Below are 26,758 nucleotides of genomic sequence, written 5' to 3' on the forward strand. Positions count from 1 at the left end.
TAAATCAAGGTTCTGTATCATAATGCCAAGTCATGAGGCTATGCTGTAATTATTTGGTTGTTCTGTGACCCACTTTATATGAAAGTGTTTCTCCAGCTCTTAGAAGTAGAGGTGCTGTACCTGAAGAATTACACAGCAGCCTGAATAGAGAAAACAGTCTGCATTTTACCTGGCTTGTGAATAAGCTGATTATTTTGTGTCACTGTTTCTTATCATTTAAAAGCACTCATGATAACTCATAATGAAACCAGTCTAATAAAACTCCGGAGGTCTACCACTAGACTCACTAAATCACACAATGCACTCTTAAAACCTATATTTACCAGGTATCTCAACAGCACTGAGCAGCATATTGGAGTTTGATTTAATAGATATACATTTTATGCCAACGAATTAAGAATTCTTGATTAATAAGTTTAAAGGATGCATTACAGGCTACACTGATATCAAGTGGAGCTTTGCCACTGAATTCAGTGGGGCTAGAATTTCACTTAATATTCTTATCGGATATTATATTTTAAAAAAACCTGCCACTGTTTCATTCTGGATTCCATGTGAAACATTTTGGACTTACAGTTCTTAGACATTCCATAATAAACGTAGTAACAGAGAGAGAGCCGTGTTAGTCTGTATTCTTATCAAAACAAAAAAGCTGTCAAGTAGCACTTCAGAGACTAACAAAACAATTTATTAGGTGATGAGCTTTTGTGGGACAGACTGTCCCACAAAAGCTCATCACCTAATAAATTGTTTTGTTAGTCTCTGAAGTGCTACTTGACTGCTTTTTTGTTTTCATAATAAACATGCAACACTGTAAAATAATGAAAAACTCTATATAACAAACCACCCCCAAAAAGCAACTTGAAATCTTGCATGCAACATCTCCATACTAAGGCAATGTTTTCTGTAGAAAAAAACTGAGTCAGATTTTTAAAAAAATGTAACTCGATTGTGTTTCCATCCTACCTCGATTCCTTTTGGGCCTGGGGCCCCCAGAGGCCCTCGGTCACCTAGAAGTCCCTAAATAACAAGACAACCAAAATGAGATTTTATGTCAATAAACAAACCTATTTGCTGGGGTTTCTTTTCTCTTACAATCATGGACTGAATCAGAGGCTTAAAGATGAGGAAGGAGACATTATTATCTGTTACTAACCCTTTGTCTTAGAAAGTCAGGAGAAAAGCTACCCTAATTTTAACATCTGCTGGGAAGCTATACTATCTAAGCTACATCAATATTTCTGAATCAGACTATTTTCATTAACCTTTTGAAGGAGAAAGATCAGAATAACTGACACTTGCAAAAGACTAGTTAATTTTTGTCACATAACATTGGTTTGAATGGGATGGGCTGTTTAAAAAGAAACTGAGAAATCCCCTGTAAAACCAGGGTTTAGGTAACTGTTAACCTAATATGGTTGATAATGAAAATTTAATTATATTAAATTATATTAAAACTATTCTTCTCTGCCGAAAACTCCTCATTCAATGAAGTTATTTCATGAAGTTCAATATAATACTACTTATACTAAATCCTTTCTCATTCTTTGACAGGGTTACACAAAGTTTAGACTTTTACCCTGCTGAGAGCCACTCCCAACCATTGATACTGAAGGCAGTTATCCATAATTGAATTTTTAACAAACTCTGGGTGAGTAGTGCAAGGCAGAATAAATTAAAGTAAGCTCTACTGTGTGTGTGAATCAGCACTGCTTTGGCAAAGGTGATATCCCGTCATGTCTCTAAACTTTATTTTCAATGTTGTCCTAATTGTATTTTCAGTGTAGAAAATAACTTTGGAGACTGAAGTCCTCTATTTAGCTGCACAAAAAGTATACCCTAGTAATGGTTTCCTACCACTGCCAAACCTATGTACCAAGATTCTGATCAGCTACAGGGGGAGAGAGAGAGAGAGAAAATGTACATTGACAATGCAGTCACCACAAAGATTCAATCCTCAGCCAATAGCCTGGGAATTCTTACCAAGATGTCAAAGGTAACGCTGGCATTTGTTCTGTGGACCAGGAAGGGAACAGAGGGTATCACCTCAGTCAGAACTGCTGCCAGAGGACAATGGTTTTCAGACATTACAAACCTTGGCAGCAGAGGTGAAAAAAACTTAAATCTCTTACAGGTACTGTTGTATCTTCTCTCCCTTCCTCCCCGGAAGGGAAGGACTCGGAGCACAGGGTTAAGGGAGGGGTTGTGATGTGACAGTACAGTAAGAAACAAGAGTGGGAGGTTTAGAGCAGAGGCTGGTGGTGTGTATGGCTGTGGGGAGGACTCAGTGAAGAGGGTGTGGATGAGGGGAGCTCAGGGGTCAGGCCAGGGGGTTGAGAGTGTGGGATGCACAGTGCCGGGGGTTGAGATGTGTGTGAAGGCACAGGAGTCAGGGTTAGAGCTGTGAGAAGGGGCTCAGGGCAGAAAGTTGGGGTGTATGGGGTGGGTGTAGTGTCAGGGTTCGAGATGGGTGGTTAATGCAAGGGGTTGAGGTGCTGGGGAGTGTGCAGAACCTGAGCTGGGGGTGTGAGAAAGGGCTCAAGGGCAGAGGGTTGAAACACAGGGCATTGCAGGAATCAGGACTGGGGGCGAGAAGGGGCTCAGAGGGTTGATGTGTATGGGAGGGGTGCAGGGGTCAGGGTTGGGGAAGTTGTAGATGCTCAGGGCAGGGGGCTGGGATGCGGGGGACTGCACAAGGGGCCAGGGCACTACTTAGGAAGGGCAGGGGTTGGAAGACCCCCAGATAGGTGCCAGGACATTGTTTGCTGTCAGGGAGCAAGAGGGAAGCTCACAGCCTGGGTCACTCACTCCTCTGCTCCCTCTCCTCCCGAGTCAGGAGGGAGAGGGATGAACACACACTGCCTGTTTCCTCTTGTTCTCTGAGAGTGACAGGAAGGGAGTAGCAAGCAGAACCCTGGCACGAATCTCAGGAGGCAGTGGGCCTCACTCTCCCCTGCCCTCCCTAAAGGGCATCCGGGAGGAGGTGGCTTGGGGCTGAGGCAGTCCCAGACTGGAGGGCAACGTGGGGGGATCACCTCCAGCCAGACCTTTTAACTTGCTTGGATGCCTGAGATTTAGTGAGGCAGCCTGCAGGAAAGCCCTGCAAGCCCGGCTGAAAGCACATCACACCTCCTCCTGCAGCCAAGTGCCCCATCTGGCTGGCCCCTTCTTGCTGGAGTGGTGCATTGGGGTACACCAGCTTCCTTTCACCTCTGCTTGGGAGGATTCTAGCCAGTATCCTAGAAGTGAAGGAGATAGCCCACTGCCAAACCAGAGTTCTCACAGATGCTTACAGCAGCATTTGTAAAACACCACTGCTCATGCTGAGGAACTTAATGGTTTTGAAAACCTTGGTTATCTCATTTGTAATGGTAGTAGCTGGAATAAGCCTGCAACCTGGCTTTATGACAAAAAAAAACAAACCCTATGTAAATACATTACTGTATGCGGGAAACCAAGCTTACTTATATCAGATAAAGCAAGAGAACAAAAGAATGACTCTTAGGAAAGAGATCATTAGTTTCTGAAGAAATACTGGATGGAAAAGCTCCAATGCTAAGCCTTATTAACGGCTCACTAATGACGTTGAAGTTTAGACTGAACGTGTACACATTTGTCCAGCAGCTGCCTGCTTAGCACGCAAAGCAACACTTCATAGAACATGTATCTGGACACCTCAAAGTGCTCAATCTTGTTTTAAAGTTCCCCCCCCTTTGGTTTTATATGAGATAAAGTAGGATGGAGAACTGCAGCTGGAGTGCATCTTGCTGGCAAAAGCAACAGAAAGACACTTAGTAACACTCCATAAATAATTCTGATCTTTAGTTAGAAAAGTATTTCCAAATAACAGAAGTGTTATTTGACTATGTGATAGCAATAACAATTAATTAATAAAGAAGCTTTTCAATATCGTTCAAACTCATATAACGGTGCAAACATTAGAAAATTTCTTATCTACTCTGTTTGCTCCTAGACAGCATTTACTCAATTTTTTAAAGAACACCCCAGACTTTAAAACTAATAACTAACTGCAATTTCCAAGCTCATACTCTGAGGCTTCACTCAATGAACAGAAAATGAAGGTAGTCTTTAGAGATGTGCCAAAATGTCTGGAAAGAACTCAGGAATTAAGCAAATAGGGGTATTTCTCATGTGCTCATAACTTTCCATTTGACCCTCCCTTTTAGGATTAATAGAGCTCCATTTAGCCACTTATATGAGGTATGCTGCCCAATCAAAACACAAATGAGCAGAGGAAGTAAGCTCACAGTTATTTCCATGGTACAAAATGTATTGCTAGAGAAACCATTGTATTTATATAGTGAGCTTGTCTGCCTTCTTTTTACTCTGATTCTTATAACATGCACTCAGAAGTATCTGAATGAGTAACACAAGGAACAAACAACAGAAAGGTATTTCAGACCTTCCTAAACTAGAACACACCTCTTTTTTATTAGTTATTATGCAAGTGCCTCATATTTATGAACATTGGCTGGAGATTAAATACCTTCAAAGATGTTGCTTCCAAGATGAATCATGTGCTGTGGACCAAATTGTATAATGCAACTTTTGTGCATTATTCTAGGAATTCATATTTGTTAATTACTGAAGTAATTTGGACAAAATGGCCATTTCCAAAGTTCTACTGGTCTTCATAAAAAGGTATATCATGCTTGCATATCCTATGCATTATCATGATGGCTGATTTCTCTCATGCCACAATATAAAGACTATGGCACCTTCCTGGCACTTTAGTGTAAATTTTGTCTCTGAAGAAGCACAGAATAGCAGAATGAGAAGAAGAGCAGCATGGTGACAACAATGCTCCAAAATTAAAGACCGAAGAAAACTCTTCAAAACTGTGTTGAGCGTAAGCCCACTGGAGCTACGGCTACGCAGCCAAGTTATTCTGAAATAACAGCCGATATTTCAAAATAACTTTGAGAGCAACTACACTATGCACATGTTGTTTTGAAATACATTCGAAACAGTGGGTGTGTTACTTTGAATTTTGTAAACCTCATTGCAGGAGAAATAACACCTATTTTGAAGCAGATACTTCAAAATAGGTGCGGTAAAGAAATGGAACAGCGCTATTTGAAAATAAGCCATAATGGTGTCCATTGGCACTATTTTGAAATAGGCACTATGTGTCCGGACATGCTGGGTGCTATTGCAAAATGCATTCTTGTGTGTAGGCGTTATTTCAAAATAACCTATTTTGGAATAGCGATTGCAGAATGGATCATTTAGAAATAACGCTGCTGTGTAGACATGCCTGGGAACCCCAAAGCCAAACATTTCCAGTTTCACATAGCCCCTCTCTCTGGGTATTAGGAGCTGTGAAAAGGTGATTCCTGTTTGATAACACTCCATCGCCAAAGTAAATCACCAGTTCTCTGTGATTAGACCAGACTGTCCAAGCGTTTTGTCTTTGTGCTGGAGAGACCACAACATCTTTTATAATTATGGGATTCTTGTATTAAATGAACTCAGTAATCTTAAATTCTGAAGGCTACCTCTTAGCATTTCTGCGGGGATTTGAATGAAAGGAGATAGCCTACTCCTGTGTCTCTGAAATGTAAGTCCACTTGTGATACAGCAAATTAATGTTGATTTTAAACTGCTGGTACAGGAAAATAATGTATGATATCACTTAAAATGAGTTTGAGCTCATTTATACTATTAATGTATTAGTTTGGACATTTAAAATGAATCTAAACTTCTAGATCTAATTTAATTCTGCTTCTCTCGTTGCCACTAATGCACAGGTATGACATCTCATGGAAAAATTTTAAGTGCCCTGACAATATAATCTCATAAAAACATAACAAAGACCACCCAGCAGCATTCCTATTAAACAAGAATAAATGGCAACAAATTAACTCATCCAGCCAACAAATCAGAGCTAAAGAAAAGCTCTTTTCTAGTCTCCTTTGCCTCTGGAAACAACCTCAACCTTTCCACGAACATGGCTTTTGCTGCATGCCTAGGAGATTATCACGTTGAACTGTTTGCACCAATTTACACACTTGGCAGATATGGGAGGAAGGTGAGAGTCTGAGGTTGACCAGGCTGCCAGCAAATGGAGTGACTATCAGAACTGAGTGAAGGGTTAAAAGAAGGCATCTGGTTTTGTATAATTCTTACTGTTTACTAAGAGGCCAGCATTTAAAGAGTTTTATGGCTAACCTGGACACAGGTGAAACTGGAGCAGACAAAATGTCAGGAAATGGCTGAAGCAACGAAGGGTAAGAGAGATTTAGGTAGCCATTTGCATGCAACCTATATACATGTTCATATGTTCAAAAGTGGGTGTCAAATTATAGACATTCAATGCATGAGCAAAACGAGCAGAATTTACATACTGAGAAGGAAAGTTACTGACAAGAAAACATAAGATGTAAGAGAAAGTAGGGGTGGCCTCCATCAATCTTGGAAAAGACACTTTAATGCAGTTTCCCCTGTGGGTGGCTGCTAAAGAGTTACAAAAACATCAATGTAACTCTACTATCTAAAACAGAGTTAAGCTTTGTCTACACAGGAAAGTTGGACACATGACCTAATGAGTGAATTTAAACAGATATAGTCAAACTAATGCACACCCCAATGTGTACACTCTTGGGCCAGGTCCACAGAAGGCCAAAAAGTCGACAATTGAGTAGCTGGAAAAAACTTACCCTAGATCAGTTTTTCGGGCCATCCACACAGAGGGAGGTTGATGGGAGAAACTCTCCCTTCAACCTCCCTTACTCCTTGTGACAATGAAAAGTAGCAGGTGTGATTGTAGAAGCCTGATGGTTTGATTCAGTGAGTCCCCACCAGGTGCACTAAATTGTACCCTGGAAGATCCCCTGAAGGATTCAGTTTTCTGGGAAATGTACACATATCCTTATTCTGGTTTAAGAATAGTTTGTTTCAGTTTAGCAAAGTCAGTATGGGACAGGTTTAAGCCAAACTGAAATAAAGTCACTCTTAAACCAAAAATAAAAATGTCAGTGAGAGGGTTAAGTTAGATCAGTGCAAATTGTCTTTTGCATATGAGGCCTCTCATAAACAGATTTTTGCTAATATCAATGGGTGCAACATGATGTCTATCCCCATTCCCTCATTTTCTTTTGTATTCCCCTCAAAACTCTCTCTTTTCTTAGACTATGTCTAAACTAGAGGGTTTTTTTGACAAAACATCAGTTTTGTAGACAAAACTCATGGAAAGTCCAGATTCCCAAAGCATTCTGTCAACAGTAAATCAACAGAACACAGCACATTTGTCAACAGCCATATCCCACTCCCCATGAAGCATAACACCTTTGTCAAAGCTGGTCTGGATGTTCTGGGAGTCCCTCTGTTGACACACAGGGCTTCCAGGACACCAGGCAGCCCTTCTGCTTCCAGTCGTCCATTTTGCCAATAGAGAGGCCAGGCAGTCTGGCCACTCTCTGTTGACAAAGTGGATCACTCTTGTGATCTGCTCAGCAGTTTGGCCACAATCTGTCGACAGGAGTTTTGTTGGAAGATATCTTCTGTCAACAAATCGCTGTAATATAGACATAGCCTTAGCAAAATTGTCTCACCCTCCATGCATTAAGGACTTTGCAACAAGACTGTATGTTCTTACCTTTGGACCTTCAGGGCCATTTAGTCCAGGTACACCAATATCTCCTGGAAAACCCTAAGAAAAAGAAGACAGGCAAGTTGCTCATAGCACTTCCACTGTACAATGTAAAAAATGCACTTCTTGTTTGCTTCTGTTTATTCGTTTAAGATATGTAACAAACCTGAATCACAGAAATCATGAAATGGGTTTGTTTTACAAATACCCAAAATAGTTTGAAGTCTCATAAGCTCTCTGGAAAGGAGCTCGCTGAGTGAGAGTCTTTAAGCAAGCTTTATTGAATTCAATTTGACTGATGTCAATACAACTTTTATTTGACCAATGATGAAACCTTTGTCCATTTAACAAGGTTTCATAATAAAACTACAGGCCCAGTCTTGACCCCACTGAAATCCACAAGAGAAGCAGCATTGAGCCTTTTACCATTGACTTTAATCATATATGTAAAATGTTAAAGTGCAGCTGGACACCCTTTCCCCTTTGATGACTGGTGGTAAGAAAATGGTAGAGAGCCTTTAATCTCCAGGTCAGCCAGTACAAATCCAGTCCTGGCTGGTAGTGACTTCAGGACACTACCAGTGCTTAATTTGTGCCAGAGCACGAGAGGGCTGAGCCCAACATCTTTAGGCTTGGTACTATCAGTTACGAATGTGAAAAAGTCCCTTGAGCCATGGCACCTCTTTCATTTGCAAAAGAAGTGTGAGGGAGGGACCAGCCCCCATTCCCTCTAAGCAATGCAGTCAGGTAATTGCCTATCAAGCCGTGCACAAGGGCTCACTGGCCCCAGCATGGAGCTGCAGTTGCTGGGGCACTGGGAGGAGTGTCTCCCACTCAGCCACAGCAGCTCCGTGTTGGGTCTGGAGCACGCCTGTCCCTCGACCATGGCTCCCAACCCAGAGCTGCCCCTTCCTTGGCCCATACCCAGCCAAGCCTGGACCTGCTCCGGCTGGGGGACAGGCACTCCTGCCCCAGCTGTGCCAGCTGGAGCTGTGGTGGCTGTGGAGAGGTGCCTCTCACCTGTTTGCAAACTATTTCAGTGAGAGAAGCCTGGAAGTAGTGCTGTCTCCCTGGGGCAGCCTGTACCCCAAGCCCCCAGCCCTGCTTCCACACTACAGCCTGCACCTCCAGCCAGAGCCCTCCCCCTGTACTCCAACCCTCTTCCCCAGAATTAAGCCCCTTATGTACCCCAAACCCGTCCACACACAGCCCTTGTGCAGAATGACTTTTGTTGTGATACTTCACCTCCATATTGGTGCACATAACGAAGGTCATTCCATACATGGCTATTAGAGGGAACACTGGGCATCCCTATATAGCAGCTGTCCAGCATTCCCTGGAAAATTAGGCTGTGGTATCAGTCCAGTTTCTCATGCACCAAGGTCCACATTATCAAATCACCACAACTACCAGTATCAGTAATTGCCTCCCTTGCTGGCAGTCTCAGTAGAAAAATCTAAGACTGAATGTGGGTGGAAAATGAATTATCCTCACTCCTCAAGGCCATAAATAGCCCACCTGAGTGGAGTACCTTGGGATGCTTCCACTAACAGATCAAGTTCTGTCAAGTCAGCATCTTACAATAAATACATTCATGTTTAAGGAAACAAAGAAGACATTGGCAGATCTTAAATTGTAATGGCTTTCTTGGGGGCTACTTCAATGAATTTCCTTTCTCCGGTAGAGAAATGTAAAGTTTATATTTATAGGGTACATTAAAGAACCCTCAGATGACAGCATGGATTTGTGTTTCAGAGACTGTAGCCAAACAAAGTGGCAGACCAGCATATCTAAGAAAAAAATATGTATTTGCTTTTTTCTTCCATTTATAAAGCAAAAACAAAACAGTATGCTAGATTTTGGCTACAAATACTAAACAGAATCACAGCAAACAGTCAGTAGGAGCATTTAGACAACTATTTCATAGTTGTACAACAAAAGACCCTTTTATACTTATTTTACAAGAGCTCTTTATACAGACTTTTTGACACTGTATATGGAAGTTTCACAAGGGGCAGGAAAGTCTGATACCAATATCCCACAGCTCCCTTAACTCTGCTCTATTTTACAAAGGAAATGAACAAAAAAGTCAAACAAAATGTTGCTTTAAAGTAGACTGGCAGGAATATGTTCACCAAGAGATTAAAAAAGTGGCTGCAATCAGATAAACGCAAATGTTGTCCATGGACTCTTGTCTTTTACAAGTCCTGACTGACAAGATATAAAGGTGATGGGCATGATACAGAAACCTGGATGAACAGACAGAACTTGATTAATGGAATAGTATGAAACTGTAGTACATAAAAATGTGGCTACAGGACCATGATGTTTAGGGATATTCAAAAACAAACTAGGTCTCAACCATCTTGGACTAGACTTTTACACACCCTTATTGCCATCTGTTCTCAGAATAGCAATACTGATATTTTATTCAGCACTGGATGCACTTATTCATCTGCCAAAATATTTGATTTTGTTGTTCCATTACTTTTCAAATTACACCAAACTTTGCCCAGGTGAATAGTCAGGATGAGTATTGTAGGAAATGGGTGGCATTGATCAGTCCGTATCCTGAATAAAATATCTGTTACTGGATCTATAAAGTTGTTATTCCTGAGGCCTCCTTACCTCTTACCACAGGTCATTTGGTTCCAAAGCCAAATAGGATCAAGTAAAAGAAACGAACAAAGCAGAAATTCTTAAATTATCTTGACAATATTGTTTCCATTCCAAACTCTGAGCAATGTAACTGTGCTTAGTATACTTGTATCTTCAGAATTTCTCTGTTTGCCATGAGTTATTCCAGAGTCCACCCTCCCATGCCCACCCAGAGAATAATAATAATAATAAGAAGATAATCTTTGTTTAAACTCAAGAGATCATCTCAGAGGCTTATGTGTAATTTTCAGATGAAATTCCTGAGAGAAAAATATTACCAAAAATGTTGATACTCACTATGGAAATGTAAAAAGCCAGAAGCCAAACAGCTGGTAGGTACTTCTAAAATTCTGTGACATCCACAGTGTGTTGGAGCCCTTCCATTTCAGATGGCCCCACAATATGCTAACATATTTATGGCTCACCTGGAACAACGATTCCTCAGCTCTCATCCCCTATCACTTACGATACATTGATGACATCTTTATTCTTTGGACCCATGGTACAGAGACTGTAGAAGAATTCCACAGAGACTTTAACAATCTGCACCCCACCATCAATTTATACCTCAACTACTCCACGTGAGAGACACATTTCCTGGACACTACAGTGCAAATCAAGGATGGCCTGATCAGTACCACATTCCACCAGAAACCCACTGACTGCTATACTTACCTACACACCTCTAGCTTCCATCCTGCACACAAAACTAGACCCACTGTTTACAGTCAAGCCCTTACGTACAATCGCATTTGCTATGGTCCTACTGACAGAGACCGAAAACTACAAGATCTCTACCAAATATTCATAAACCTGAATTACACACCAAGAGAAATAAAAAAAACAAATCGACAGGGCCAGACAAATACCCATAGACTAGCTACTACAAGATAGGTCCAAAAAAGCCAATAACAGAACTCCACTGGTCATTACCTACAGCCCCCAACTCAAAACACTGCAACACATTATTAAAGATGTACAACCTATCCTTAATCAGGATGCCACACTCCAGAAGGCCTTAGGTGACAGGCCTGTTCTCTCTTACATACAACCTCCCAACCTTATGAAGATTCTCACTAACAACCACAGGCTGTACCATAAGAACACCAATCCTGGAAATTTTCCTTGCAACAAGCCCCGTTGCCAGCTTTGTCCACATATCTATTCTGGAGATACCATCACTGGACCTAACCGGGTTATTCACAGAATCACAGGCACATTCTCATGTTCCTCAACTAACATCATATATGCCATCATGTGCCAACAATGCCCACATGCTTTGTATATTGGACAGACTTCAAACTCTGTTAGACAAAGAATTAATGGGCATAAAACAGACATAAAAACACTCCTGATTCACAAACCTGTCAGCCACCACTTTAATGGAGTGGGCCATTCTGTTAATGACCTGAAAGTCTGTGTTTTACTGAAAAGGAACTTTAACAGCTGTTTGGAAAGAGAGGCTGTTAAACTCTCTTTTGTATTCAAATTCGACACATTAACACGTGGTTTGAACCAGGATGGCAATTTTCTAGCTCATTATATGGGCTCTTTTACATACTTGGCTTTATCTAATTCTCGACTGCCCCCCGCCTTCAGCCCCTCTGCTCTCTGATTTGCTCATCTTGATAATAATTTTTCTGATTTGTTAATCTTGATTACTATTTTTGGTTCTCTGTGCCTTAAATATTGAGTCTGTTCTGGTACAGCTATGATCTCAAGAAGTGGGTCTGCCCCATGAAAGCTCATCGCCTAATAAATTAGTTTGTTAGTCTTTAAAGTGCTACTGAAATGCTTTTTTGTTTTGATGAGGCCTGAGAAAGAAGACAGTTAGGTGGATTACTGATTTAAATGGGATTCCGTGACCACTGTAGGTAAAATTTTTGGAGAAAGTCCTAAGAGCCACTTTATCAGAGAAGAAGACTCTAGTGGGGGTTCTGCCATTAGGGCCTGCATTTCTCCTAATCACCTTGTAAACGTAGTGCCACTCAAAGGGACGCTTTTACAGAGAGATAATAGAAGGGAGCATGATGTCTTCAGTGTAAGCCCCATACAAGAATTGGTAGGTTAAGATCCCAAGAAATACAGCACCTTAATGGGTGACTTGTTAACCCCTTTATGAATCTCAGAACCACCTGATGAAAAAAGAAATATTGGCCATTGACAGGCAGATAACATGCTGAGACTCCCACCAGATGAATTCTCCCCAATCTCAGAGAAACTTTAAATCATTTCACTTCTAGCAGTTAACTGGCCTGGAGCCCACTGATTTAAAAAGGCCTGGGTCTCCCAGCTGCTACCGCTACTATCTTGGCAATGGCAGTGGCTGGAGCCCTAGACCCTTGAAATTACTGCCAGAGACCAAAGTAGTGTACAGCTGGTGGTGCTGAAGGGCTGGCTGGGGGAGGCTAGCCCTAACCCTTCCTACTCCCCTGGAGGTCTTGCTCCTTCTGTGACCCCAGAGCTGCCCTCCTCTGTGCTCCGCCAGGTCCAGTAAAGTCTGTCCTCAACCCTGCAGAAATTGACCCATTCAAGAAGGGCCAATGTAGAATTATTTCCAAGACTGCGGTGACCTTTGCAAGTTGTAATGTTGCTGTACTTGAAAAGCTAGTGGCTAGGTGAGGCTTTCCCTCCTCTGACATGATGCTCCTCCCAGGCCACATCCTAAGAATCTCACAACCATGGCACCTCATGTAGAACAGAAGAGAGACACCTGAATTATGGGACCCACAAGGAAGATAGAAGAAAAACAAATCAAAACAGAACAAAACAAAAAGAAAAAACCCTCAGACAAACCCAGAACATTAACAGTGATTTTGAGGAACTTTCCACTTCACAAAAAAGAAAATCACAGAATCAGCCACCACAGATATTTTGACCTTTTCTCCTGACTTGGGATGAAAACAAATATTAACTATAGCGAAGAAATTCCATTTTTGACCAGCCCTAGCTTATGCGTTTTAAGTTTCTATGACCAAGTTCTAAGGGCCAAATCCTGAGGCCCCCTTTCAATATTTATTCATTGTTTATTTAGGCAAGCTCCAACTGAAGTAAATGAAAGTTTGCCTTGGTAAAGGCTGAATATGAACTGAGTAATGACATCATTACACACCATGGCTACATCTACACTAGCCCAAAACTTCGAAATGGCCATGCAAATGGCCATTTCAAAGATTACTAATGAAGTGGTGAAATACATATTCAGCGCCTCATTAGCATGCAGGCGGCCACGGCACTTCGAAATTGATGCAGCTCACTGCCGCGTGGCTCGTCCAGACGGGGCTCCTTTTTGAAAGGACCCCGGCTACTTCGAAATCCCCTTATTCCTATGAGCAGATGGGAATAAAGGGACTTCGAAGTAGCCCGGGGCCTTTCGAAAAGGAGCCCTGTCTGGACAAGCCACGCAGTGGCGAGCTGTGTCAATTTCGAAGTGCCGCGGACGCCAGCATGCTAATGAGGCGCTGAGTATGTATTTCAGCACTTCATTAGTAAACTTCGAAATGGCTATTTGCATGGCCATTTCGAAGTTTTTGGCTAGTGTAGACACGGCCCATTTGACTCTATAATTGCGAATTTTGAACATTAGGAGTTGGTCTGTTTTTAGCTACTGAACTTCATTGTCTCCACAACCTCAAAATATCATGTGATGAGATGAAACATGCAGCAAAGACAACTCTTTCTCCCTTTTAGAACTAACAATTCAAAGCAGCCAGTGATTCACTTGCAAAAGATTTGGATTTTGTTACTGTTTGCTATTATGCAAACTTGCTCTTTTCTTTGTAACTCTATAGCCCTGAGCATAAACCATTTTGCAGCTGACTTCCATATGTGTACCTTCCTGAGAGAATAAATTAATGAGTTCAAATTAAAACAACGCACAAAAGAAAGTTTCAATTGAAGATAATGACTAACGCTCCCTTTGCTCCAGATGAAATCTATTTGTAATTCTTGAGGCAGATCTTAAGCCACATCTGAAGGAAACAATAAACTTTGTTTTAAGAGCCTATTTGGGGATCATTTAAAAGAGACTTATGGCTCAAGATTTACCTACAAATTATATAGTATGACTGCATTTGGAAACCCGTTAATACTTATTTAATGCACGCTAAAAATGACCTGTCACCTCCTCAATCCTGTTATCAACAAAGCCTTGCAATTAGTTGTGTGAATCAAATAAATGTCTAAAAAAGGGAACTTTTACATGAACAATTTTAAGAGACGTGATGAGGCTAGAAAATGTATCAAGTCTTCAATGGTTTAAAAGGTATGGTAGAGGGCCTGCTAAAAGTATCTTTTGTTCTCTTAGCAGCCAATACCCTGGAATGCAGTCCATCCTGGTTCATTGGAAGCATAACCAGAAGACAGGCTGGTGTAATGCTATCCAATCCTCAGACTGCAAAAGTGTACTCCCTAGCCAAGCATCATGGAGCCATCCAGAAGTACAAGAATATAAGACCCTCTATTCCCATCCCACCTCTCCCCCCTCTGACTTGTCTCTTATTTTTAGCATCTTTAAATCATCCACTCTTGGCCCTGAAGCAAGCAGGAGTTACTGTACTCTGAAGCAATTCTGCTGAACAGCTGGAGGGGAAAGTCAGATTTGGTGAGCTGTGTGCTGCTTGTCTGCATACACAAGCAAAAAAGTCAGGGAGAGAGGGGTGAGGCCAAATGGTCCTGCTCCTGCTCTTTCACTCACCAGCACAAGCACTGGCTTCAGTGGAAGAACTACCTGACTTAGAAGAGTCTATATGAGAGAAGAATCAAGCACTGCCCAGAGCGGCTGGATCAATTTATGTAGTGGGAACGCTGAGAGCCACTGAATCAAACTGCAAAGTCTGTATGTGACAGAAATCACTTCAAGTCACGGGGCGCTGCTGCAGTCAGTGCTCCTCTAGTTTTTTGTGTCTGTGTGCGGAATTAATCCTATCATCTGACAACACATCACCTCCATATTGGTGCACACAACAACATTCATTCTGCACATGGATGACCTGTGGTGGTGGGGGGTCGCCGAGGGGTTTGGAGTGTGGAAAAGGATTCAGGGACGTGAGCTGGGGCTGGGCCTGGGGCTAAGGATGATAGGTTCGGGGTGAGGGAGAAGGCTCCGGGCTGGGGAAGATGCTTGGAGTGCACGGATGTGGCTGTGGGTGCACAATCTGGGATGGTGCTGGGAATGAGGGGGTTTCGGTACGGAGAGCGGACTCCCCCCAGTCCTCTCTCACTGCTGCTGCTCCAGGACAGGTGACACGCACTTTTCGGCCAGCTGTGGCAGCTGCGGAGAAGCTGGGATGAACTGGAGGGGGGCGCCTCTCTCCTGGCTATGGCTGGGCCCTGCTGTGGGGAACAGTGCAGGGAGAACTTTGAGATAGCACCTCTCCTTCAGCTGCAGTAGCTCCCTGAGTTGCAACTAACTTTGAAAGTGAGATAGGAATAAGCAGATAGGAAAAAGGGGATTTTGAAGGTGGCAGGGTCCTTTCGAAAAGGATCCCTGTCTGGATGAGCCACGCAGCAACGAAAAGCAGCAATTTCGAAGAGCCGCAGCTGGTGGCATGCTAATGAGGCACTGAATATGCATTTCAGTGTCTCATTAGTAATCTTCAAAATGGCTATTTGCATGGCCATTTTGAAGTTTTGTGCTAGTGTATACGTACTCACAATGTGCTGTTGTGGTGTTCTAACATGGTACCATCAATTGTTTTACATCCCAAATTAGCTTTTTGGATTACAAAGAAAAATTAAAATATCAATATTAATTTTAAAATCTTAAATATATTGTAGGCAGGCACTACCACCTACTTAGGTTGTCTGATAACCTCCCATAATAAGTCCCAGGTTTCAGTTGCTTACAACTGCTGAATTTTAACTCTCCAGGCTGCCATTTCTTCATTTCAACAACAATTGTTTAGCTTTTTCTAAGAATGAGACTAGTGAAAATAGACTTTTTCGTCCACGTTAAAAAGTCCTGGTGACCTTTTCTTTGAAAGATCATCTTCACGATGCTTTGAAGCAAGAAGCTGAAATTGGTAGTGTTGGGATGTATGTGTCTGGGAAGTGCATTTTGTTATATCAGTGAAAATCTGCCCAAATTCAGCCTAGTTACAATTCTTTGAAAACTTGCTTGTTCATCAATTTCAGTAGCTAAAATCTCTGAAGATTCCCTCCTGACTTTGCAAGCTTGAGCCTCTTACAGCTTCTTCTGTTGACCAGGATGTTCATGCACTAGCTCCACAGATTGACTGAGTGTGCACTATCTCTTCAGAACACCCATGCGTGACCAGACTCTGCATGCACTATTCCCACAAGTGACTGAGTATACTCCATTTCTTCATGTGTGCCACATTTGACCCTTACTTCAATGAGACTGTGACTTCATGTGAATGAAGCTACTAATATGTACAAGTCTTTGCAGGATCAGGACTAAGATTAGTATTAGATAATGGCAGCATCTCAGATAGTTATGTAATAACTGTATGCAAATGTTGACTTAAAGGCAGCCTCTGTACTGTTACAAAAAATGAAGATAAAATGTTAGCAGAGATACACACATCTTCTAGAACTGGAAGGGACCTTGAGAGGTCATCTAATCCAGTCCCCTACCCCCTGGGCAGGATTAAACACCATCCCTGACATCTATTTGCCCTAATCAGCCTTTTCAAGGATTGAACTCACAACCAGGTGTTTAAGCAAGCCAATGCTCAAACCACTGAGCTATCCCTCCCTTGTAATACACTGCTTAAGAAAAACAAAATCTGAATGGTTGCTTTCTTCTGTCTAGAAAATGGTGTGTCTTTCCTGTGTAGTCAAACATTCAGTCTACATGTTATGACTCGAGATGCAAATGCCAAAACCACACAGATGTAATATTTCAAAGATTTAGCTGGACTCCATGTAAACTTCCAGAAAATGAAGCAGTGCTAGATCAACTGCTATGCCAAAGCTAACATTTGAACAATAGAGCCAGACTGTCCAAAGTATATGCTTTGCAGGCCTCTCCACTATCGGTGCTCTCCCCCAAGAGATAAAAATAAATATACAGCCAGTCTTGAAAAATTCTGAACATAAACATGCTGCAGAGTATGGAAATACAGATTTAAGAATCACAAGTGCCTTATCATAGCTGCAATGTACAACTTGAGTCAACTGAGAACTGATCACCGCTAGGCTTGAGAATGGTGCATATCCACCAGCATTTGAGGAACAATATGTATTAATTATGTATATTAAAGTTATTGTCCAAAAACTCTTTATTGTACCAAAAGAATTGAATTAATCCATTTGTAAAAGCACATGACTGAAAACTGCTTTTTATCCTAAGACTAAAACTTTGAAATGACCATCCACACTTGCCTTCTAATTTTTTATCTGTGTTCAAAGCACAATTAATATTAAATGTACAATTTATATTTTTCAAGTAATTTCTTACCTCAGGCCCAGGAGGACCAGATGGTCCCTGGGATCCAGGATCTCCAATTTTTCCCTAAAAAAAAAATCAAGAAAAGAAACAGATTTATATTGTATTTTTGAAAGTACTTAGAAACATCAAAACATCATAGGAAATGCTTAGCTTGATTTTCAGATAAATGGTTTTTATTTTTATACAGCTTCTTTCTCGATTTAATTAAGTCTAGTTCTTCACTGTTGGAAGTTTTAATGATCTCCCTTTTACACCTGCAATATTAAAATATAAGTAATTTGTGATATTTAATAATGAATGGTGGCAGGAATTATGTCAAAATTAAACCTGTATTTGGGTATTCATATAATGAAAAAATTGCTCTTCAACACACACACACACATTGGGAATATGAGGGATACAAAAAAACCTAAGTTTATATAGGTGTTTTCAATAAGGTTATTTGTGCAACCCTGCACCATTAAAATCATGGGGAGTTTTGCCATTGATAGCAGAATCTGGTCCACCACATGTCTTGGTTGGCTCCACTATACAGGATTTACAGATACATTTTTAAAATTGTATGACGATATTTTTCTAAATCTTCATCTCCTTCGCCCTCTCATTTCTTCCCCTCCATTGGTATTGCTGAATGCAACATGTCTGAAATTTAGGGTCTTCATGCCATAAATGTATTTAATGTCACTGAGGTTTACAAAGTTAAGCATGTGTTTGCTTCTTATACGTTAATTTCAGAAAATACTTAAGCATCTGATTATTTTGAGTTATTCAGCAAAGGTCATAAGCATGTTTAATTTGAAATTTAATTGGACCACCATTAACTGCACAAAGTTACGCATATTTGCACAAGTCTTTTGCAAAACCAAAGACTCTTGATTCTGAGTGCCCTAGGATAAGGAAAAGTGGGATATTTTTTCCTTTTTATTGCTTTGTAAATTGCCTAGCAGATCAGCATCATGAGTCAAACTGTGCATAGGAAAGTACCAACTCTGCTGACAAGTTCTTGTGACATATTAAGTAGACTGCCTGGGTTTGCCACTATCAGCTGTTCAGAAAGCCTCTTTGGCCATGCAAAAAAAATAAATAAAATAAAATAAAAAGGTAAAAAACTTTTGGCAAGGAGAATTCCCAGACCCAAGCAGTGGCATTACTACAGTCAAAATAGCTGTTATTTTGCTGCTGAAACCATTTTAAGAGCCATCCAGTGCCAGCCGTTACAGTCCTGCACCACCAATACTACAAAGAGGCAGGTAAAAGACTGGCACTGCTACACCTTCTTCAGCTCTGCTTCCCTGTCATCGTGTGCTGAAAGGCAGAAGGAGCAGTGGTATGGCATGAATCCCTCTTAAAGTTGTCAAAAACTATTAAATCTTGGAATCCCTGACCTTTCCCAGCTTTTTAGACCTAATTGTGAGAGTTCCTACTCTCCTGGCCATCTTTCCCAAATGGGACTCATGCTGTCCCCCAAATGCTCTGTAAAATTCAGATTTTACCAACACACGCACTTATCCCCATATAACATTCCAGAATGCCAAAAATGATGGATTTTTTAAACACATGAAACCCATGGAATCCATAACTTCCAAAGCAGCTTTAACAAGCCCATAGGGTTAACCATAAGCTAGGAGAACTTCTAAGATTGAATTCAAGCCTTATTTTATTTGCCTTTTGGGGTAAGTGATTTATTATTATGGTGATTATTAAGTGTGCCCTAAATACCCACAGTACCTTCTACATTGGATGGGGAATTGGAGAAATCTGAATGAACAGATTAATGCCCATGCAGCCAAATGTTCTCCTATGGATGAAAATATATTCTCAGTTACACCTGTGGTAGTAGTTCCTGACTCCACAGAGTTAGAGCCAGTTTTACTACAGTGCTACGACATCAAAACTGTTTCCCAAAGTGTTTGGATATACTGAATGATACAAACAGCTATCAACCCCTGTGACATGAACTGATATAACCAGAGTAAATGAAATAAATGTTCAAACCTACAGGAGGCCCTGGCTTTCCTCTGATTCCCACTGGTCCTGGCAAACCAACAGAACCCTTAAGAAAAAAAAAAGCTATTAAACATTGTTCATGAAAATTATTTGTAACATTGCACATTGTAAAAAAATGGGTGATACTTTTCCACTATTTCAAAATTAATTAAATAGCTAGTCAACAGTCAGCCCAGATATCAAATCTATTGAGTAGAATCTGAACCAAACTCTTCATTCATGTTTAAACAAAATAATTGAGTTAATTTATGCTGTTTTAATTAGCTGTTGTGCAGTAACAACACATCAATTTAGAATTTTTACAAAAACAAATCCCTGGGATAATTTATGAGTTAGGGATTAACTACTAAAAATTCCATTACTCAAAACAGGAGAGAAAAGCTTATTTATTAATCATTTTCATTGTGTCCACGGGCATTGTGTGTTGTCATTTTTTCCTAATTGATTACCACATTTTTCAGGTATTTTGAGTCAAATAAAGTGACCTCTTTGGCTTCTGTCACAAATGATCTGTACAATAAAAACTCTCAGCGAGTTCTGGTGGGAATCTAACTGTTCTGTCCTCCCTTTGCTGACAGCATGTTTGATAAAACACACAAGGGCAGGCTGCTTCATGGCAGCTAGAATTTGACCCAACTCTCTGACATGCCTTTGATTGTTATTTTCTCAAACAAAGCACTTAATTAAAATAATGGTACAGAAAACAATAGAGTACGGAGGTATTCAACTCAGAGCACTGAATTCAATTTGATTGTGCATTACATGATGCTACTTAAGATAAGAAAAGGCCACTGAGATTATTAGACTAGAAGATAAGTCAAAATCATGCTACCCTAGTTTACCTTGTCTCCAGGATATCCCAGCTCTCCTGTTTCTCCTGCAATGCCTTGTTCACCCTAAAGAACATATTATTTTAAACAGACATATATACGCAGAGAGGAAGCCGTGCTAGTCTATACACTATCAAAACAAAAAGCAGTCAAGTAGCACTTTAAAGACTAGCAAAATAGTTTATTAGGTGAGCTTTCGTGTGACAGACCCACTTCTTCAGACCATAGCCAGACCAGAACAGACTCAATATTTAAGGCACAGACATTTTAATGGAATGGGCCATTTTAATGGAATTCCAGACATTTTAATGGAATGGGCCATTCTGTCAATGACCTCAAAGTATGTGTGTTACTGAAAAGAGATTATCGCTCCTTGTAGAAAGGGAAGCGGACGAATTGACATTGATATTCAAATTCGGAACATTAACACATGGTTCAAATCGGGATGTGAACTTTCTGAGTCACTATAGGGGCTCGTCTGCATACTTAACTCGATCTAATTCTTGATCTTCCCCCCCACTCCTCCACTCTCTGATTTGCTCACCTTGATTACCTTTTTCTGATTTGTCCTCCTTGCTTACTGTTTTTGGGTCTCTGTGCCTTAAATATTGAGTCTGTTCTGGTCTGGCTATGGTCTGAAGAAGTGGGTCTGTCCCACGAAAGCTCACCTAATAAACTATTTTGCTAGTCTTTAAAGTGCTACTTGACTGCTTTTTATTTAAAACTAGAGCATGTTTTTTTGAAGGACAGCACATGATGTACCCATATAGAACCCAGTCCTGCAAACATCACTAACAGCGCGCTGGATGGCACAATTCAGGGCAGTCCGCACTAAGCCCAGTGGTGTTTGCACTCACCCTCAGTTGCAATTGCTTGATAAAAACAGGGGAAAATGAAAACAGTAGTGACAAATACTGTCTAAATAACCCTAATAGGTCTCTGTGATAATGGAAATATTTAAATCACCTTATCACCTTTCATTCCAGGCTGCCCCATACTCCCCGGAAGACCCTGTTAAAAAGGAACAAAAAAATCAATGTTCGATTATTAATCTGAAAAATAGTACAGACATTTGGTATGTGGTAATGTGAGTTCTGCTTAATGCCATACCAGAGGCCCAGGAATTCCAGTAGGTCCATTCGGTCCCACAGGCCCAATGACGCCCTGCACAACAGGGAATAAGATTACTGCATTAAACTTTTCATACGGGGGACTGCTTCCTAACAGATTCAGGGAACTGCCAGTTATCTTTTGCCTCTATGTTACTGATTGCATTCCAGCCCCGGTTGATAGCGACTGGAAGTGTTTTCATCTGTTTTCTCTTTGGAGATGCAAATCTAGGTACTTATGGACAAGTATCCACATAACAAAACCTCTGCCACTATTGGTATCTTCTACCTCAGCAGAAGCACCGTGAACTGAATTACCCGCCCTCCATTCCTCAATGTTGTTCACCCAGGGAAGGATAGACATATTTTGCAGCGCAGGATGAGAAAGCTTGCACTGTACAGTAACTGCTAATTCTGAACCTGTTCAGTGTATGAACATAAAAACTTCAGTTCATGCTGGGACTGCCAAATTCAGCCCTTTTGTGTCAGTACCAAATCTGATTTAAATGAATTATTCTGCTTTGAAATGTGACTCTTGTAAAGGAATCTCAGTGATTTCCATATCACCTATGCCCAATATACAAGAGAAAAGATGCATTTTTCCTAAATACCAGCTGCGTACATTTAGTCTAAACTCTAGCATAAAGCTGGGTTCTTTCATTCTCATGCATCTTCACCAGTTAATAAAGGTTAATTATACCAAATTAATTATGATACCGCTCCTACTAGTGATTTAAACTTTCACTTCCACTACTAAATACTGCAAGAGAAGAAACAGAGAAAAAAAAGGAAAAGGAAAAGAATCAACACTGACGTTTATGTAAGGTGGTTAGACGAACAGGGGAAATAATCTGATGATGGCTACTGCCATCAATACAGGGAAAATGCTCTTCTGCTTCCTGCAATTGATTCTACAATTTGAAAAGAAAATAGCAAAATCCTGTGTCCTGGTTATTGCAGGTGCTACCCAAGATTGCAAAGAAAAGTATGAAAATGAGGTCTTTCACCACTTGCTAAAATTAGGGATATAACATAGAAGATGGTGCAGCCCCTCTGCACTTCCGATATATTCAGTAATTAACACAGCTTTAAAACCCATCTTTTTGCAAGGATCAACAGCCCCATGGTTCGTTGACTGAAGAGAGAAGATTGATGACAGAGCTTACCAGTGCAGTCTGGTAAAATTATCAGGAAAAATGTCTTGCTACGTCTGCATCCAGATTCTAGGACTGCTGAGAAGCATTGTTTTGTCATCGTAGCTGCTGCCAAGTGGACTGAGTTTTTGACTGCAGCATGTTGCTTTTGCTGTGGGTACTGCACCACGGTAAACTAATTAGAGCTGCCTTAGTGGTCCTATCCATATGCTGAAACATTCATTGAGAATAAGAGGATTGATTGAAACAGCACAGATTTTACAACAAGAGATTCTGCAGAGAGACATCACACTTGCCAAAACAATAGGGGATGGTTTCTGAGAGGTGTGACAGATTCCAGGATAATTAGACTTTTGTCACACAGTCTCCATGGATGCCTGGTTTGATTTAGTTAACAACAGAGAACTACAACTACACAAAAATAAAACTGAAAAATTATTCAGAGAAGCTATTGAACCTTGGCACTATTTAGGTACCATGACTGATCCCAAATACAAAGCTCAGAAGTTGATTCTAGCACAGGAGGTAGTGGAAACATTCTGATGGAATTTAAATCTCATTTCCTTCCCACTCTTCTAGCACATAAAATCAAAGATATAGTTTTCTCCCCCAAATCTATCTTTGCAAAGGAGATTGTCTAAGTTTCTTCTATCAAGCTGATGTGAATCTGTGTAGATAAAATCACAGGCAATGGGCTTGAATTAATAATTTTGCCAATTTTTAAAAACTGCCAGCATCGACTGAGTGTGTATTACTTCATACTGGTTGGTTTGGCTGAAACATCATAGTAAGTGCTGAATGAGCAAACAGCACATCAATATCAGGGGAAGTAAAAGAGAAGTTTAACTACACAGCACTGATAATTCTATCGCGTTCCTTCGTTTTGCCTACAGAATTGCAAGGTTCATTTAAAACAACACATGCATCTTGTTAGGCTTGAAGAGTAAACACACTTATGTGAATCACATAGTACACATTGAACCACTCTAGTCCAGCACTCGTTCATCTGGCAGCATCCGTAATATGACACAATTTTAGTTAGCCGGACAACCACTTATCATAGGTGTGGCCAAGTTTCCCCAGGGTCCCATAAAGTTTGTTTACAGCTGCCAGTCCTGGCTCTGATGTTCTGTGCTCTTATTTAGCTGTAATTGACCCCTAAATGTCTCCTAAGAGTCCAGTAAGCAGTAGAAGGTTGATCATATTGCTACACAATACTGACCTTCCGTGGTCGGGCAAATTCTCTCGTTCAGCACCAGTCAAGTCATGAGGGTGCTGGATCAGAGAGTCTCAACCCGCGTATGATTCATGATTTGTTCTACAAAAACACTGTATCCTGTGTTTTTTTAATGGTGGGGAAATATTATTACAGTCCTAGTTCGTTTCACATACATAGAACAACCTTCGTTATAATACACGCTCAGTGACACATGCAAGCTCCCCGACATCAGCAAGGTCGCCTACGTGTATTCACAATTGGGAATAAAAGATCATTCTTGATGGATTGACTTCAGAGGATTAACAGAAGTGTAAAAGCCAATGCAAACTTATTTTTAACCAGCAGAGGAGACTCTGTTCAGATCTAAGCTGTTACTTTTCAGACAAAATCACACCTTAAGTCTGAAGAAATATATACACATATATGATTGCAATTTTTCCCATGCTTGTAATGTTCTAATCATGATATGCAAATATGGAAACGTTTGAGTCTTGGTAGAAAGTCTGAGGAAAGTATGCTTCTGAAGGGTTGAAAATAATAAAAAAAAAGTTTCCAGAATGTTGAGGATAAGACTTCACGTGACATGAAGGAAGAAAAGGGTAATTTGTCCCAGTTTGTTAAAATAAGAAAAATATGATAATTGATCATTTTTGTTGTTTCACAATATTTCTGAATGGAAAAGCTGTGCTCTGATAATTACAGTAGCACATTTACTCAAAGTCTACATCTTTCTATGGCTCATAGACTTGTAATTCATGACAGCCAGAATCAACCAGACAACCGGAATTTGGTACTTGGCAACAAAAGAAACAATAGCTGGGATCCTTTATGAATGTCTGGGAATCATCACTCCCCAGCTGCTTGCTCCACCATCACTTCTATGCATAAACAAAATAATGTATGTGGTTCTTTGCTTGCACATAATTGGACTAGCCATATTACTCAAACTCATACTGTTAGCTTCAGCTAAAATGAATGTTGCATTTGTATCCACTGTATAACATTGCACCATGTCATGACATATTGTATATAACAAACATTAAATACCTCGGGACAAATACTGAGGTCTTTATTTCTTAACTTAGTCCGCAAAGCCAATGGGAGTCTGCCTGAACAGTATTAGAATTACAAAGTCGGGGTCAGATGGCAGCTGTTGAGCCATATATTACATTTGGGATGGGGGTGCAGTATAGCAAGGAGCCATGCTATAGAGGGAACCCAGCAGATGAATCAGCCATCTACCATCTCTTTAAGGATGCAACAATGCCTTGTAAATACACCTTCAAACAAACAAACAAACAAACTGTAGTCTTGATAATTTCCTGTGTTTCTAGGAACACACTGAAAGACAGCATTGAGGCTTGATGTTGAGGTACACAACAGTGAGGTTTATGCCTGTACTGCATGACAATCCACACACCAGTGACTATGATGAAGCTCAAAGTCCTTTCCTATCATGCACTGAGCTTTTTAAAAAGCCTGCTGCAATAGATTCCCATGGGGCCATCTATTCTGAAGTTATTCCAAAGCCCCATTCAGCAATCTGGAGGACATATCACTGTATGAGACCTCTTATCTATCTGGGAGGGTTAGCCTCCAAAGAAAGCAGATTTTCCAACATGGCCTTAGCTCAAGTTTCTGTTGGAGGAAATGTCTACAGGATCCCACCCAGTTGCAATGGAGATGCACCACATCACTTCCTTTCCCACTATCCTGGCTGCTCCATCATCTTTTGGGGAAGCAATATCTCTCTACCATAAGCAGAATAAATACCCTTTTACACATACTGTTTGGTTGCATATTTGCTATACTCAGTGCAGACCACGGATTGATTTTCAGGTTTGGGTGTTTTTAAATCTGTAAGCACTTCCACAGGTTCTCAGCATATTTGCATTAACTGAAAACACACACGAACACCCAGTGAGCAAAGAAATACCGTTTGCTACTAAAAGCTCAAACCTGGGAAAGAAGGAGAGAATTCGAGGAAAGAGAGGCTTTGCAACAGACTCTGAAGGTTGGATTCTGTCTCTCAGTCCAGCAGAGTGCAGTGCTGAATCAAGGGCCCCACTCAGAAGGCCCAGCCTCAAACTCCCAATCTTTCAGATCTAGAGACTCTTTGCCCATGCCAAGAGGCCTTAGTGCAAATGAGAATCAGACTCTGCAGTATCTCAGAAAGCCCGCTCTCAAACCACTTAAATTCTTGGAGAGTAAAATTGAATACACCATCAGTTTGGTTTTGCTAACAATCACTACTTGGAATAGATCACCTTAGACCAGATCAAGGGGAATGATGGACTTGCTGGACAAAAGCCCGAGACTATCTGAGAGTATGTCTATATTTACCGCATGTTCGACGCACCGTTATCGAACCTCCAGAGTTCCATTTTGCTGTGTGTGTTGAGACACAGCAAAATCAATCTCTCTGGGCTCGTCTGTCAACCCTGGTACTCCACACTACCATGTGGTATAAGGGATGCTGGCACAAGCCCAAAGAACCCCAGTCTACACAAGGGCAGAAAGTTGATTCTGATACATTGATTCGAGCTACACTAGTGGCGTAGCTAGAATTGCATATCTGGAATCAACATTCTGCCCTTGTGTAGGCCAGGCCTTAGTCCCACTACTCTGAGTGGATTTGGAGGTGGGCTAAAGACAAAGCCAAGAACCACTGCCCCAAGTAGGAGAGCCAAAGCTGAAGTCCAATATCTTCATCCCTAGGCTGCGGGGAGCCTATAACCTGAGCCCATCATGCAGG

General features: G+C 40.9%; 1 protein-coding gene across 1 annotated transcript in view; it reads right to left on the minus strand.

Moving 5' to 3' along the window:
- The window catches only part of COL24A1 (collagen type XXIV alpha 1 chain), a 232,914-nt gene that overhangs the window by 114,114 nt on the left and 92,042 nt on the right, over window positions 1-26,758 (minus strand). Inside the window, exons 13-19 of the mRNA XM_075003270.1 lie at window positions 21,632-21,685; window positions 21,488-21,532; window positions 20,534-20,587; window positions 19,684-19,737; window positions 17,694-17,747; window positions 7,619-7,672; window positions 967-1,020 (exon numbers count right to left, since the gene is read on the minus strand). Coding sequence (XP_074859371.1) covers window positions 967-1,020; window positions 7,619-7,672; window positions 17,694-17,747; window positions 19,684-19,737; window positions 20,534-20,587; window positions 21,488-21,532; window positions 21,632-21,685 — 369 coding nt within the window. The remainder of the gene's footprint in view (window positions 1-966; window positions 1,021-7,618; window positions 7,673-17,693; window positions 17,748-19,683; window positions 19,738-20,533; window positions 20,588-21,487; window positions 21,533-21,631; window positions 21,686-26,758) is intronic.

This window comes from Carettochelys insculpta, chromosome 9 (genome assembly GCF_033958435.1).
Source record: "Carettochelys insculpta isolate YL-2023 chromosome 9, ASM3395843v1, whole genome shotgun sequence".
Taxonomy (NCBI): domain Eukaryota; kingdom Metazoa; phylum Chordata; order Testudines; family Carettochelyidae; genus Carettochelys; species Carettochelys insculpta.